General features: G+C 47.6%; 1 protein-coding gene across 1 annotated transcript in view; it reads right to left on the bottom strand.

Moving 5' to 3' along the window:
- The window catches only part of jarid2b (jumonji and AT-rich interaction domain containing 2b), an 82,664-nt gene that overhangs the window by 11,490 nt on the left and 54,171 nt on the right, over positions 1 to 17,003 (bottom strand). The window contains exons 3-7 of the mRNA XM_019890229.1: positions 13,866 to 13,992; positions 6,426 to 6,700; positions 3,663 to 3,923; positions 2,254 to 2,480; positions 10 to 1,107 (exon numbers count right to left, since the gene is read on the bottom strand). Of these exons, the coding sequence (XP_019745788.1) occupies positions 10 to 1,107; positions 2,254 to 2,480; positions 3,663 to 3,923; positions 6,426 to 6,700; positions 13,866 to 13,992 (1,988 nt within the window). The remainder of the gene's footprint in view (positions 1 to 9; positions 1,108 to 2,253; positions 2,481 to 3,662; positions 3,924 to 6,425; positions 6,701 to 13,865; positions 13,993 to 17,003) is intronic.

Raw genomic sequence — 17,003 nt, 5'->3', positions numbered from 1 at the left:
GACGGGCACCTCGCCCAGCGCCGCCCACCCTTCGGGACGGCTCCGCCGAGAACCCCACTCCCTCTCCTGCTCGCGCTCCTTCTGCCGCGCCAGCTCCTTCTCGCGCTCCCACTCCTTGTCGCGGTCCGCCAGCCGCCCCGTCGGCGGGGGCCTGAGCGGTCCCGACCGGTTGGCGAGCGGGGAGGCGGCGCCGGCGGCCTGTCGGGGGTCTGAGGTAGTGCCGTGCCCGGGAGCGCGGGAGTGATTGTGGCCGGACGAGGGGGAGGAAGAGGCTGCGGCGGCGCGGCCGTGAGACCTGCTCAGTTGCTGCTGTGCTTGTCGGATCAACATCAGCTTGCCGGCCGACGCCCGCTTGGGCCGCTGGTTCACCGACTCTGCTGGTGTGGACGAGGATTGTTGGGCGAGGGGCGTGGATGACGGAAGGGCGGGCGGCTCCGTCTCGGGGGGCGGCGGCGGCTCGGAAAGGCGTCCGTTTGAGAGCGGGGTGGTGGGGGTGGCCGACCGCATGGGGCCCGCCTTCTTGCCGCTGCGTGTTTCCGGCGGCGGCGGCGGCGACGGAGGCTGGAGCTTGGCCTTCTTGGGCTCCTGGCCGCCCTTCAGCACGCTGGCCTCCACTGAGTGCAGCACCACCTCCAGGCGCCGTTTGGAGTTGCGCAGACCCTCTCGCCCGGGGAAGTCGCCCTCGTGTCCGTGGCCGTCCTCCCTGTTGTTGTGCTGCAGCCCGTTCAGCCTCCCGTTGAGGCGGGAGGCGGCAGCGGGGTCGCCCCCGTGCAGCCCCTTGGCTAGTAGCACCTGTTTGCGGGTTTTTGCATTGCTGTGATAGGCCGCTGCTGCTGCTGCTTTTCCTGAGTAGGTCAGCCTGTTGCTGGCTGCTGGCTGGCTGTGCTGATTGTGATTGTTCGCCATGTTGCTGTTGCTGCTGCTGCTGCTGCTGAGTTTGGTTTTCTTGCCCAGTTCCCTCTGCTTGGCTTTGGTGTAGGTGACGTGGCCCTTGGACACGGTGGCCGTGTACTTCTTCACAGTTTTGGACGGCAGACGGAAGTCGCGGCTCCTCTTGGCGGCCGCCTGCAGGGCGCTCAGACGCGTCAGCCCGTTCACTCTGGAGACCTGATCGAGGCCAAGATTGGACGGGGGTTAGCATCACGGCTGCACACGGGAAGTAGTGTTGCTAGGCCGAATTACTGTCATTTGCGCAGCGAAGACCAATAATATTTGGAGAATATGACAACAAAACAGGAAGTTAGAAATCTAATCTTACAGTTTGGATGTTTCTACATTTTAAAAACCATACACACACGCACGCTGATTGCAAACAAACAAATGTGTCAACACAGCGAATTGAATGGGCTGGTATAGAATAAAAGACATGTTGGTGCAATTAACGCACGCACACACGCCAACACTTTGTAAAATTGTTATTTATTACTGAAGCACAGTGGCAGTTCAATATGGATTAAATTTTTTTTGTTAATGTTGATTGCTGTCAGTAAGTTCTAATTAAATTGGATTACTTTTTTGTTTTTTTCTTTGTTAAATGCTTAATCTTTACCAAACTCAGAGTAAAATTGTTATCGAATCATTATGAAGACATCTGGCAAAAATATCAAGACATGAAATTTTAGCCATACTGCACAGCCCTAATTGAGAGATTAGGGCTGCGAGAAATGTTGCTGCCGTGAGGGGGCCCCGGACCCCCCAAATTTTTGCTCTTGATTACGTACGTCATCACACTTTTTTTTTTCTTTCTTCTTTTTTTTTTTTTTGCTGAGCAAGCTTGAAATTCCTCCCTCCCGTCAAAAATAAGGATGCAAGGAGTTAGCTGAGAGAGAGCGAGAAAGGGAGGTTGGGAGTATGTATATAACATCATGTGTCGCTATTGCCCAGCTGGCACCTGGCAAGCAGACTGCGAACGTGTGCAGCAGCACGAGAAGAAGAAAAAGAAGACGACCAAGAAGACGGTAGATGCTTGGGTAGAAGCACAACAGGGTGCTTTCAAGGTACGCAAAGTAACACGTGGACTCGCAAAATGGACATACACCCAGAGACACACACTGGATACACCAGCACACAACAAGAGACACACAACACTTGGCAGTCAATCAAACAGATGAACCCACATGCACAACGAAACGAAAGCAGACAACACAACATACAAAGGCAAAATGAACATACTTGCAAGGAGCATGGAGGCCACATGATTTCTTTTTTGAAAGACACCTACTTCCAAAATACGGTGGCACTTTTTGGTCTGACCTGCTTGCGAAGCTCCTCGGCGGCCCTCCTGATGGACAGGCCTTTGGCGGCGGTGCTAGCGTTAGCGCCGGCCATGGCCTGCAACATCCTGACGTGTTCGCGCGCCTCGGCCCGCTCGCTGCGCTCCCTCAGGAGCGGCGGTGGCGGCGGCGGAAGAGGAGGGGGAGGAGGCGCCGCCTTGGGCCGAGGGCTCTCCCGCATGCCCGCTTTGCTGTGGTTGGTCAGCACTGCCCATGACGACGAGAGAGACGCGCTCGTTAGTCAAAATTCCATCAGACAAAATCATGACGTGGATGTGCAGAATTCATTTTGTTCATTTTTTTTTCCTGAAAAGTTACCATTAAAAACATGCAGCACCATTTTGTTATTCATCAAAACACGAAAAGAAAAGCCATTTTTGTAAAGGATGCATCTCCACATTTTCCCATTTTTGCTCTGATCGAAAAGCCGTATTTGGAAAACTTGTACTGCATTTTCCTAAAAGCATTCGATTTTCTCAAAAGCCGACAGTGCGCCTCCTAATCCGATGCGCCTTCTACATAGATCGAGATTCTGATTTCTTGGACGTAGTATTTTACATGTTTTGTAAAGCGCTTTGTTACAGCTGCAGCGGTTGTGAACGCTTCGGATAAATAAAGTTTTATTGTATTGTATTGTATTCCCTTTAGCATAGCGCTATCTAGTGGATGTGTAACGCAAGTGCAGCCACTATTGTGGCTTCTATTCCATGCGCCTTATAATGCGGAGCGCCCTATATATGAAAGCAGTTTTAAAATAGGCCATTCATTGAAGGTGCGCCTTATAATCCGAAGCGTCTCATAGTGAGGACAATACGGTACTATACGTTTTTTTTTTTTTTTGCTCTATTTTTCAACACACAAAACGTAATATAAAGTCTTTGCCCCTCCCAGAAAAGTTAGAGCTGGAAAAATTGTTTTGTACAAATTTATTAATTTTCCCTTTCCCCAAAACATGAAGACAACTCATATTTGAAAAAGCAAATTGAAAACTTAGAAAACAAAAATCTACATAGAAAAAGATAGTTTGTTTAAAAGTAAGATCTTAAAAAAAAAACGTTTGAATCTTTTGAATGAGCTTTTTGGTTTTTACCTAAAACGTGATCAAAAGTAATAGTTGAAAAACCCATTTTCTTTTTTTTTTTCATTCAAGCCAAAACATAAAAACATATAAAAACCGTTCATGTCCCAATTGTTCATTTTTCAAATATATTCAAGACTTGAAGAACAGTGATACAATATTAACAAAGCTATTTTTACATTTGATCCTCAACACAAAGTTGAGCACCATTGGAAAATATGTACCTCTCTTTTGTTTTTTTTTGGGGGTGTACTTTTCATTTGATCCAAAGCATGATCAAGAGGAGAAGATCAAACTGTTTTTTCTCTTACCGTGGCCGTTGAGGGGTTGGCGTGCGAGGGGCTTGCCCTTGCGTGGCGTGGAATGGCAAGAGGAGGAGGAGGATGAAGAAGAGGAGGAGGAGGAGAAGGAGGAGGAGGCGTGGCCGCCGCCGCTCGGCACGCTGTGCAAATGCCCGCAGCCGCCGCTGCTCCTCAGCTCCTCGTCGTTGTCGTTATCCTCCACCTCCCCGAGGTCCTCCTCCTCCTGAGAGCTGCCGAAGTAAGCCATGTGGTTGGGCAATGCCGGCGAACCTGCCGAAACAAACAAAAACGCATGGCGCCGTCCGTCAAGCGGAATGTAGGCAACGTCAGACGTCTGATTGGTTGCATTTGAGCTCCTGGTTTGGCGGTCACTTGTTGCCGGGCAGAATCTCTTTTTCTTTCTTGCCAAATGGTGACTTATTTGAAAGCATGAATTGAAGTGTGCTGAAGCCTCGTGTCTCTTTGACGAGGACTCACAGAGCCGCTAAACAAAGGCAGGCGCGCACACGCACGCTGACCCAAATCAGTCTCTTAATGACTGGCTTCATTAGCTAAACGGTTGTAATTTAGTGCGCTGACCCCGGGGTCAGCAAGTCAATGGCAAACAGGCCACGGAGGCAGTCGGGGGCCTTTGGTGTGGGACGGAGGAGGCCTTTTGACCAGAAAGGAACCAATTTCATTGAATTTGTCTGAGAATGATTGTTGATTAATTCCATCTATCGACGCCAGTGACGAAGAGCATTCGCCTGCTCCCACTCAGGAAACAGAAGAGGTCAGGTTTTGTTTGGGAAAAAAATGTTGATGTGGAACAGCGCTTGACGCGAGCACATCGCCTCGATTGTTTAGCATCATGCTAACACACCTTATAAAATGCAATAGACGGGCTAACGAATAGCATCACTACCTTGAACTCTTTCATAACATGATAAGTTGTCCACTGCAGTAACCGCTGTCACCGAAAGGGTGAATCACATCATAAATATAACCACAATATAAAAAAAATAAAAATAAATATAACCACACTCTAAGGTATATATTCTTTAACCTCTGCGAAGAACAACTAATTTTACTGGAGCTACCCCAACACACACACGCACGCGCACAAACAAACAGCACGAAGACCATAAGCGAGCTCTCTGGCGGTTCTCGGGAGCAATCCTCCCAATGGCGGCAACTTTTCATGCGTTCCCATCGCAGCCGCGATCAAATTCTAATTAGGCCTGAAAGAGTCTTATTAGTGTTGTCATTTATAACGCGACTCTAGGGTGAGGGATGGGGGCCAGGTTGATAATTACCAAACCTTCCAGTTTCTCCAGCTCCCTTCTTTTCTTCCCTTACATGGAGGTCAAAAAATGTGACAGCGTAGCCTTCGCGCGGGGCTTTCGTCGACGCAGGCGCACCGGGGAGGATTATGAGCCAAAGTGGCAGGATTCAACAGACAGACAGACTTTTACAGGGACCAGGGTAGAGAGTAGCCCCAAACAAAACAATGACGTAAATAAACACCAACTATCAGAAGTCTACATTTTCTGACAAAAATCTAGTGCCTGAACAAAAACAGGAAAAGATATCCTCCCAAGTCAAAAGTGCTACATAATAAAAAATCCTTCATGACTAAAGATTTTTGGGTATACTGTGGACACAGTATACCCAAGGTGGGAGTTCCACTTAGCGCCCATTCCCCTCCCTCTTGAACACGACGCGCAAGCTAACACTAAGGCACAAAATGGCAGCCGCTCTTGCGGAAGGCGTACGGTTTCCAGGAGCGCGTGTACACAATGAGACTCGTCGTCGTCTAACCTTATCGCCTCGATCAAATAACGCGTTCACACTCATGCCCACTAGCGGCAGACAGCCAGGCGACGGCCCACAATTGGCTTTCACACACACCAACGCCCGAGTTGGGAAGGGACTTTGCAGTTACTCCCGCGTTGCATCAGGACAAAAACACCCCCCAATTACTTGCAACCCCCGCAGGAAAACGACAACAACAACAGCTGCTTCTTGATCAGCAGGGGGAAATAATCCCAAAGGACGTTACGCACATGCAGCGACAACATTCTGAGTGGTGCAAAATTTAGTTAGGACACTGCCCGTCGCTTTTCTGCGTGAAAGGTAGCGACAGAAAATTGGTGGGAAAAATGTATCAGTATCTTGCTCAAGGACACTTCGACACGGTCGCAATGGAACCACTAACCTCTGGGTTGGGAAAACGACCACTCTACCACTGAGCCATGTCCCGCACACTGAAGCGGTGAAGATGAAGTGCGATATAGCGGAGACACGCAGCACCACTATCTTAGGCTGCTGGTGGTCATGTGACATGAACGAGTCCCCCGAGCCTTGTAGCATCTGAAGCTCGGGGGCCGTGCTGACATTCTCCCGCGTAGCCGCCGTCATGCTAAGCCTCTATGCAGGAAATGTCACCTGTACACCATGAACGGAGGACACGCGCATACATTCGTGTGCACACGCACAAACAAACACACACACACACACACACACACACACACACGCGCGTGCGCACACACTAAACCTGAGTCTATAAATACTTGCTAGCAGCAGAGTGGAAATATCCCAGTGGCAAAGCAGCATTTAACTCATTCAATCCTCATGGCGTATAAATCCACAATGGCCGCCTACCATTGACGTATTTATACGTCATTTCCTTTTTTGGTGCCATCGTGTGAAGACGCAGCCTCTGACTAAGGATCGGGCTCATCTGCATTGTAAATCGTTTAAATTCTGTCCAGCAGGTGGCAGCCGTCCTACCTCTGAGGCAGAGGAAGGTGAGGAAGTCCTCCGTTTTGGGTTTTCGTCGGGACAGGTCCTGGATGGATGACGACAGCGACGAGGCGGCAAGCGACGGTGACAGCGACGAGGAAGAGGCGGCGGCAGCGTTGGAGGCGGCGGCGGTGGTGGTGGCGGCGGGCGCCGGGGTGGCCTGGCCCACGTTGAGGCCGGTGGGCTCAGCCACCTTGATGGGCGTGGTGCTGGGCGAGTTGGGCTGTGACTGCGCAAACTTCCTCTGCGCCTGCAGCCGAGGCCTGAGAGGAAGAAAAAAAAAAAAGCGTGATTTACTTATAGCCAGCACAGAGCGATGTGTGTTCACATGGGCGTGCGTGCGTGCGGTTTAGTTACATGCAGCTTGGAAGTGGAAAATTTGCACCTTCCATTTGAAGTCATCTTTGTCTTCCACACCGAACCCGGCAAAGGCGATTGTGTGCCACATTCGTGCAGTTTTTAACACAGACACACTTGCTTACAACACAACATGGCGGCGGGCGTGTGCACCGTGTGCTCAACTTCACATTCGTCTTCCTCCATTCTGCTCTTCCCTTTCACATGGACTCAATACTGCCTTTGTTGCATCTGCTCTGATTTCATCGCCAATATTCCGCTTTTGATGGTTACTTCCATTTTTTTTTCCTAATCCGCTTTTCCTCACAAGTGTCGCGGGGCGTGCTGGAGCCTATCCAAGCTGTCTTTGGACAGTAGGCGGGGCCCTGGGGTGGTTGCCAGCCAATCTCAGGGCACACAGACGAACAACTATTCACATTCAGACCTCGGGACAATTTAGAGTGTTCCATTAACCCCCCCTGCATGTTTTTTGGAATATGGGAAGAAACTGGAGTACCCGAAGAAAACCCGCCCAGGCACGGGGAGAACATGCAAACTCCACTCAGGAAGGCCGGAATCGAACCCTGCACCTCCGCACTGTGAGGCCGACGTGCTAACCAGTCAACCACCGGGCCGCCTTTAATGGTTACTGTGTTAAAAAAAAAAAAAAAAAAAAAGAAAGAAAGAAAGAAAATGGTTTAGTGAGATGAAGTGCAACTCTTCCATTACAGCGAATTTGCAGGGTTCCCATTTGATCTTGTCGCACTCCGTCTCACCACACAGCTCGCGACACTGACGTTTAACCGTAACCGCGGCAGCAATGACATCCATCTCCGTCAATTTTCTGCCAGGCTGACGAGCGAATGGGAACATCGAATCGTGTGTTGGGGGGGGCCACCGCGCCGCATTTGCCGCGGCCACCACCTGCCAAAAGGTGCCAAACTCGCCATTAGGCTTCAATCAGGGAGCGGCGCGGTGTCAATTCCGACGATTTTCTGGACCGCCGAAAAGGTCAGGAGCACCAGGTGGGAGGTGTGCGTGCTTGCTTGTGAATAACTGAGCAGACACTACATTAGGTACACCAGACGTTGCACCACTAACATCAAAATAAATACAAAAACCGAAAACAAGAGAGCTAACAAAAAATTCTGACTAATCGCAAAAGGCAAGATATTTTGTCGCATTCCTTGCACACACACACACACACACACACGCACAAAAAATGATTTTTGAGCGACAAATATAAAATAATATATACACACACACACACACACGCGCGCGCACAAAAAATGATTTTTGAGTGACAAATACAAAAGATTTAAAAACTAACGACTAAACAACAAATGAAAAAATACGACAAATAAAGTATAATCATTAAATTGTTGCTTATTTTAGCAAACTAAACAACAAATGAAAAAATACGACAAATAAAGTCTAATAATTAAATTGTTGCTTATTTTAGCTAAAATCACCACCAACAACAAATCCAAGTGAAAATCAAAGTCTCGAAAGCCACTACACAGGAAAACGCGGAGGAGAAAATTCAAAATGTCAAGAAATGAATAAATACATTTGAAATCTGAACAGCATAAATGGAAAACAAAAATCTAAAGACAGTATTTTCAGCACTATAAGCATTCAATTTTCTCCAAAGTCGACAGTGCGCCTTAAAATCCGATGCGCCTTCGATATGGATCAATATTCTGCTTTCTTCGATGCAGTTTTTAAATTCTCCAAAGTCGACAGTGCGCCTTAAAATCCGATGTGCCTTCGATGTGGATCAATATTCTGCTTTCTTGGATGTCGTTTTTAAAAAATATTCTGTAACATCTAGGGGACACATACCGCACCCCCAGCCACTATTGTAGCTTTTATGCTTTTAGTTGCTTCTATTCTTGGCGCCCTACATATGAAAACAGTTTTAAAAACAGGCTGTTCATTGAAGGTGTGCCAGGCGCCCTATATATGAAAACGGTTTTAAAATAGGCCGTTTATTGAAGGTGTGCCGTATACTGTGAAGCGCCTTATAGTGCGGAAAATACGGTAAATGTTATTTTATAATGAACAGTAATGTTAATACTAACACAATGAAACAATAAAAGCAATAAATAAATCTGAAGAATTTAAAAAGAGAAAGTATTGTGGGGACTATTCACGTTAATTTATACATGAATATATAAAGCATAACACGTTAACACAATGAAACAATAAAAGCAATAAATAAATCTTAAGAATTTAAAAGGAAAAAGTATTGTGGGACTATTCATGTTAATTTATACATGAATATATAAAGCATAACATGCATCCAAAAAGACACTAAGGGCCACGTGGAGTAAAACAGTGGCGTTTCCAGGAAGAAGGCGAAGCATTGAGCTACATTCAAGTGTCAGATCATGAGAATAAGGTGCAGGTAGCAAGCTTCACTAACAAAATAAAAGTCAACCAAAAAAAAAACAAAAAAACAGGAGTCGCTTGCCAAACTTGTTCCTCCCTCTCAAGGAAAAAAAACGGCACCTGGGCAAAAAGCCAGCAGCGCTTGAGGAGAAAGGACGGCAGCGAGAATGCCTCCCGATTGGTGTTGACGTAGCACGGAGCTTGCCAGCCTTGGCCTTGTCTGACATCGCCGACGAGAAAGAAATTTTTATGGGAGGGAAAAATAAATAAACAAACGAAACAAAAAAAAACACTGCCACGATCCTGCAGTTAATGACTCAAAATCTTAACGCACCCTAGCGGCGTCGTTAGCTCGCCGTCGGCCCGAGAGGAAATGAAAACAATGACAAATATTTAGTCGACAAATTGAAGCAGATCGCACGCACGACAAACACGATGACGACTGCAAACGTAGCAAGCAAACGCTTGAGTCGTACCGTTTCCATTATCGGCCTTCCTGTGAGGAGTTTGCGTCTTCGCCCCCGTCCGTGCCTGCGTAGGTTTTCTACACATATTCCGCTTTCTTTTCGCCTTTGTCGGATCATTGCGTTTGCCGCTTCTGTCCCCGTGAGTCACGTCTTCCCAGAGTCGCGTCGGCTTTGCTTTGGTCCTTACTGGATGCGCAGTTTTGATTTGTTACGTCAAATCACATTTTTTGTACGTTCATGTCTTTTTCTTTTTTATTCTTTCGGGGACCTTGTTTGGCTTTCTTCTTTTGGGATTTTTTTTTGGGGATCCTCAACCATTCAAATGCTCATGAAGTGTCTCGTAAATGTCTGCCTCTTCACTCACCATGCGGCAGCCTTGCAGGATTTTGTTCCCTCAAGATCGAACATCTGCATGTGTGTGTGTGTGTGTGTGTGTATTTTTTTTTGTTTTGTTTTATTCACAATAATGAGAAAATAGTTTCGTCTATTTGAGGCAAGGCGTTGAGTTGCTCCTGCGAACACCAGCCGGCGACTCTTTGGGGTCTGGCATCCATTAGAGAGGTGGCCCCTAATTGCGGAAACATGAAATGGAGTCACTCAAGCGCTCCATTTCAATGTAGTACCACCTAAAGTAAATCAAGAGACACATTACGGCTCTCGCCGTGCATGCGCGTGCGCGCGCGCGTTTAATCCCTCTTCAATGGAAATTCGACAATACCGACAAGAGATATTTCTTGCGCTCGACAAGCGAGTGTGTGTGCACTTAACATTCATTAAGTGGAAACAAAACAAGCGGCAGCAGCTGAGTGAGCCTGCGCACGCGCGCGCGTGTGTGTGTGTGTGTGTGTGTGTGTGTCTTGGCTGAGCAAGGAGCCAAAAACGGTTTTCAGTGGCAGGAGAAGCAAAGACGGATGGGGGGGGAACTAGTATATGGACACACATCACGTTTCAAACAAGTGAAGAGAGAAGCTTGCGCTGCGGAAATATCACCTTGGAGCCAAAGAAAAAAAATCTTAAGTGCGGGGGAAAAACATTTAGCAGCGTTGAAATCCTCCTAGACGGTTTTGAGGGAAGTTTCACACATTACCAGAACGCCTTTGTACTCGCATTGCGGTGATAAGAAAGTAGACCTCATTTCCTTGCTCTTGCCGATCAATATCGTTGGATCACTTCGGGGTGAAACAAAGCAAAAATGTCGGCTGGTTGGGAGAAGCGCGAGTTGCGGGAAGGCTAACTTCCTGCTTGTGCGTATTCATCGAACTCGTTTGTGTCCGGCGCGCGGATGTCACCGCTCGCCACGGATTGTCCTTATCTCAATGCGGCAAGCGGCAACGGCCGCGTGAACATGGATTCCTGCGACAGCAACTGATGGACTAATAAGGTACAAGTACGGGGATGTTTCGAGTTAAGTGGTAAGGAAACGTTAGATCCGCCAAAAGGTGCCTACCACCAGCTGGCATAAGCCCCTCACACACTTGCCACCCTTTTTTTTTTGGGTGGAGGTGTGGGGGGTAACTTTTTGGAGGTGTCTCTCTCTAGCCGAGGTGGTCCTGTGGGATCGAGGGTTGTTGAAGTTGACTTGAGAATGAATGTACAGTACCTGCTTCCGAGCTAGCAGCAGAGACACAACAAAAGAATGGTTGGGTAAGTTCTGGAAGATATAGAAGTGGAGAGTCCAGAATTCGCAACAAAACAAGTTGCCAAGGCTGGACCACTCCAAAAACTAGTTGCAGAAATCTGCCCAATAGTTCAAGTTGCGTTCGGCGGCGGCGGTGGTCTTTTAGGTACTGACTACCAAAAAAAAAAAAAAAAAAAAATTCTGGAAAACTTATATTGATCAGGAAAAAAAATATCACATGGGTAGGGATGAGACGGCATCGCGGGTGCGCACTTGGCAGGCGGAGCCCTGGGCGGCGGCGGCGGCGGTCTGCGACAGGCCCCACCGTGTTTAAAGGATCCGTTGGCGCCGCTCGTCTTTGAGCAAATCTCAGGAGCATGGGAAGGCAAACACGGCAGGGCTCTCAAAAGACTTCGAAAGTTTGCCGTCTCCTGCCAAAAACCCGACTCTCCTTCGCACCTGTCCTTCTGCTTTCGCCGTCCCCTCTTTTGGCGAGGGTCTTCCCCCGGCCGGCGTAAAACAACAGTGATCCGTTCCCTTTGTAGGCCAAAGCCAGGTGCAAAAAGCTGCTGGCGTAGGCTCAGTCGCCGCCCGGCAGCCTCGCTCCTTCTAAGAGGGCCGCTGCCAGGCGCTTGGCTCGCCCGCCGATTCATTAGCATCAGATAGAAAGCCTTTTCTTCATTGCGCGAGCCGCCGGCCGCCTCTTTATGCGTGCGAGCGAGACGACAATGAAAAGGCGCCGAGCCGGGTGGCCCCCAGCTGAACCCAACTTGCCAAGAAGAGAAGGAAAGCGTGAACGTCCAGATTGCACCTTAACGCCGGGACGCCCCCCCCCCCCGCCCCCAAACCGACACACAAGGTGGATTGTTTATTCTTGGCTGCCAATAGGAGCCCACCAGGTCACCTACTCTTCCTCTTTTAGTCAGTCAGACATCACTTGGAGTAACTATTGAATGAAAATCACACACACATAAGGCGTTTGGTTCGAACCATGTGGACCCCGCTTCCTAGAGGTTTGTGTTTTACAGCCAGTTTGTGAACGTGAAAGTCAAATGAGTCGTCGCTCTGTCCAGTATCCTGAAAATGTCCAAAATGACCCTCAAATGGCCACTTTGAACTTGTTTTTTTCAGGCATGGCTTTGAGACTTTTTTTTGTGGGTCAACTCATGATAAAGATGTCTTTGTTGCTAAATGCAACTGGCTTCAGTTGGCTACATTACACACGATTGACAAAAGGCATGCAATTTAGCGTCTTCTATCTGTCCGATATGCGGGGTTCAAATTTGGTTTCAATCGGACAAAATCTCCAAGAACAACAAATAAAGGCCTACGAAACTCATTCAGTCGCAGCCATTTTCACTGGAGCAACCCCCTCAATCCCAGCGTTTTACTGGATTTTGACTGATCTTGCAAGGCCCACAGAATATTTGGCTCTAATGCTATATAAACATGGAACCTACCAAAATAAAGTCTTTCAGCAGAAAAAAAAATTGTTTCTATCTTTTTCCATTCTTCAGCAATCGGCATTACAAAATGGCTAACTTTCATGAAAATGGCGATTCCTGGGCAAAAAAAGGGAGAAAAAGAGCTTTTTGTAAAAGCATGCATTTCAATCATGTGAGGCACCACTGCCACCTACTGGTCGCTTTTTTTTACATGATTTACAATGCAAACGGCTTATCCTCATTCACAGATTGCATCAGACCCTCCACTTCTCTATGACCAAAAAAAAAAAAGACTTAGACGTACAAGTACGTCCTTGGTAGGCGGGGCCTAATTTTAAAAAGACGGACAAGTACGTCTTGTGGAATGAAAGAGTTAAAAAAAAAAAAAAAGCCTGTAAATGGCAAAAATGGTCAATTTAATGGCTGCTTGGAACCAAAATGGCAGACTTCCAGTGTCTTTTCGGGGCAAGGCTTCTTCAGAATTTTTTGTTGGCAAACTCAGGATAGAAAAGGGGCGCCATGGCACACTGGTCGTTTCCCCAACGCGGTGGTTGGTGGGTCCGTCCCCCCCACCCCCCGGCCATTGCAACCATGTCAAAGCATCCTTGAGCAAGATGCCGACCTCCCCCGGCCCCAAGTTGCCCCGAGTGCTGCGTCACCAGTAGCTGAATGAGGTAACGGTGTGAAGCGCTTTGAGTACCTGAGGTAGAAAAGCGCGATACAAGTGACACCACATTTACCAAAAGTCCACCAAATGTCACGCAGGCAGGTGACACTGGCACGTTAGCAAACTTTCGTTGTCATACTGGGCCTTACACACAAAAGAAGGACATTTAAATTCCTTGCAACTCGGCGTCATGCACATCCACGCCGAACAGCACGAAAGCCTCAAGTGGCTTCTTCTTCTCTTCTCATACGCGAGAGTTCGCATTTACAGTATCATGTGACGGAAAAGAGGCAGGTGCTGCTGAATGGGGCTGCTCATTACTGAAGAACATCTGCTACAAGCCACCCACCCCCCCCCCTCCTCCGAAGCACCCCCTACCTCTCCGAGACCCCACCCCCTTCACTTTGATGGCCTGTCAGCATGCGGAACAAAAACAACAACAACACACCTGCCATAGCGGGCGCGCGAGCGGCTCAGGCGCGGCGGCGTCAAGCGTCTCACCTCTTCTTAGCCGGGCCGTCCTCGCAGAAGTCGCCGCCCTCGTCCAGGCGCGCCGCGTGCAGCGAGCCGCCATCTTTCTGGCCGCCCATTGATCCGGAGCCATTGAGCTGCCCGTTGGCTAAGGAGCCTGAAAGAAGGCCAGGCAGACGAGAGGGAGATAGTTAGCGAGGAGTGACCAAAGTTAGCAATGAGCATCGGCCACACATTCACATCTAGGTTACAGTGAAGGTCCATTTTGGAAGAAAAAGTCAATAAAAGTGAGGCCAATTAAAATAAATGGACTTTCGAACCTTTTTATATCTTAACTAGAAAAGAATATTACAATTAGATATTTATGAGCATGTCGTTTGTTTTATGCAGAGGTTTGTTCCAGTTGCTGTTATCGCGTTCTAGAAATGAAGCGGAGTTCTGTATTGAGAAAAAGATTTTTTTTCCTTCTTTGAAAAATTGTCAAGAAATAAAAATGGATGCAATTTTTCACATTTCCGTCATTTTTCTTATTTTCATATTTTTTCTCAATTTTCTTTTCTTCCGAAAAAAAAGAAGAAAAACCAAAAAAAGGAGCAAAGGACAATAAAATATAAATCCGCCTTTTTTTTCCTCTGACATTTTACCTTTTTTGAAAAGTAAAAAAAAAAAGAAATGCAAAACTATAAAAAAAGTTCCTTTGTCCTGTTGTTTTTGAATGATTTTTCTTTTAAAAAATTAAAAGGAAAAAAGATATATACATTTATCCAGTAATCCAAGTAACAAGTATTCTGTAAAGAAATAAAAAGGAGAGGGAAAAAAATATATTTTTCTATTTTGCGGCAATAACCGGCTCTGTCAACCCGACATCGTGGCATACGGTTATCATTAGGGACCAACCGGAATTTAGGAACGACTACCCACACCGTCAATGGCACTTAACTAGTTAAAAGGGAGTTACAAAATTGTTTGTTACCCTTTCCCCCCCCCCCCCTCTTATTTTAACGAGATGACTCACGATGCACCGCTAGACATCCGACACTGCGTAAACGTGCAGAAAAGTCAAAAGAACAAGTAGCATCGTTAAATATTGAGTGAGCCACTTGGGCGGAATGACAATAGCAAGCGCCAACACTTCCTTAAATCAAAGGCAACAATTGGGAGGACGACTCATCCGGGGGGAAGAAATCACCGGAAATTTACAAGACTCAAGCACGTTAAAAATGCGATCGCGACTTTAATAACTTGTTAAGCGCTTCTCACGCTGTCTCAAACGGAGCTTGCGTGATTTAACAGGAGCATAAAAGAAAATGTGAGGAACGAAGCCAAGCCCGAAACAGTCATCGAAGGTTGCAAAAAAAAAAAAAGGGGTTTCTCAAGCGGAGAGATAATCAAGGAGTTTGCAAGTTGCCAATCACTCCGCGTCGTCCTGACAGCCGCTCACGCTCGAGTGGTTTTGAGGTTTGGCAGGCTGCTCCTTTACTTGATCTCGTAAAAACAAAACAATGACTCAATGAGTGCGCCCGAGAACCCCGCCGCCGCCTTTTCGGATGCTACCATTGAAGTGCTTTCTAATGCTTGCCCACGCCTGAGGTGGAATTCCATTTGCCTGCCTCAATGGTAAAACTACAGTACACCACCCCTGTGGCTGTCACCTTCACAAAAGAAGAGCGTTTTTTTTTTCTTCCGGCCATCAATCAATGGGACTCCACCACAAATGCAAAATCCCAACTCAAGAACGGAAAGAAGGTGAACTGTCTTCAAGCTTGGCAGCAAAGCAAAACAGAAAATCCAGCACCTAGTCAACAGAAAGATGAGCGGGCGAGGCTATTTTTCTGGCCACCACCACTAAGGTGTGTCCAGGTCCGGCCTTTGATTCTGGTGCGTATCAGGAAGAGGTCCGGACCAGTTTTCTCGCCCCAAAAATTCAAACCGCTGCGTCACTGAGATTCAAGCCAAAAGTGTCAATTGGCCTGACTGAAAATGGCTTTGATCGTAGAACGCAACGGCATCCGTTTGACGCAATCTCAAAACAGGTCTGCTCTCGTAAGCGGCGGTGGAGTCATCGGGGAAAGCGTCATTGCGGTCAGGAAGCAAACCAGCGGCGCCGAGATGAGTAAGACCATCACGTTGCCAGGTCTCCGAGTCTGCAATCCTGTGCAGGGGGGGGCTGAGTCACCACATTAAAAATGTTTTGCGGCAGATTGTCAACAGAGGGCGCTGATGGTTGTCATCACATGACTTTCCATTCATTCATTTTCATTTTCGGATCCGCTTCTCCTCACGAGGGTCGCGGGGCGCGCTGGAGCCCATCCCAGCTGGCATCGGGCAGTAGGCGGGGGACACCCTGAACTGGTTGCCAACTAATCGCAGGGCACACAGAGACGGACAATCATCCACGCTCACAATCACACCTAGGGACAATTTAGAACACAGGTGTCAAACTCCAGGCCCGGGGGCCAGATCCGGCCCGCCCGTTTATTTTATGTGGCCCGCGAAAGCAAATCATGTGTCAACTTGCTAAAATCTGTACCGAAATGTCACATTGTCATGAGCAATAAATGTTGAGATTTTGCAATAATTTTGTTACCCTGTTTCCCAAACTATTATAATTGACTTGATTGATTTCAAAACAAGCAATCTATTAATGTGTTGTGTACAAGTAATAATTTTGTGGTTTCACTGTCAAAACGGCCCTCCGAGGGAAGACGTAACTCTAAAATGGCCCGCGACTAAAATGAGTTTGACACCCCTGATTTAGAGTGTTCCATTAACCTGCCACGGATGGTTTTGGAATGTGGGAGGATACCGGAGTACCCGGAGAAAACCCACGCAGGCACGGGGAGAACTTGCAAACTCCACACAGGAAGCCCGGTGCCGGAATCGAACCCTGCACCTCTGCAATGCGAGGCCAACGTGCAGTCAAACAGCGGGTCGCCCAAATTATTTTTTTTGAAGAAAAAAACTATGAAGGAAAAAAAAAAGTCTCACCAATCATCAAATGGAGACTGGCGACCAGTCCTGATCTTAAAGCGAGCCCGGGTTCAATTCGGAAACTTGGAAGTCTTGAGTAGCCTCGTCTTTGAAAATGTTATAATACCACGACGAAGAGTCGAAAGAACAGGGCTAAAATTTGGCACAGCGGCGGGAGCGAGCTCATTAATTGCAGTC

This window comes from Hippocampus comes, unplaced genomic scaffold, assembly GCF_001891065.2.
Source record: "Hippocampus comes isolate QL1 unplaced genomic scaffold, H_comes_QL1_v1.1 scaffold71, whole genome shotgun sequence".
Classification (NCBI taxonomy): domain Eukaryota; kingdom Metazoa; phylum Chordata; class Actinopteri; order Syngnathiformes; family Syngnathidae; genus Hippocampus; species Hippocampus comes.
The sequence above is the reverse complement of the archived record's forward strand: the minus strand, read 5'-3'. Positions and strand labels throughout refer to the sequence as shown.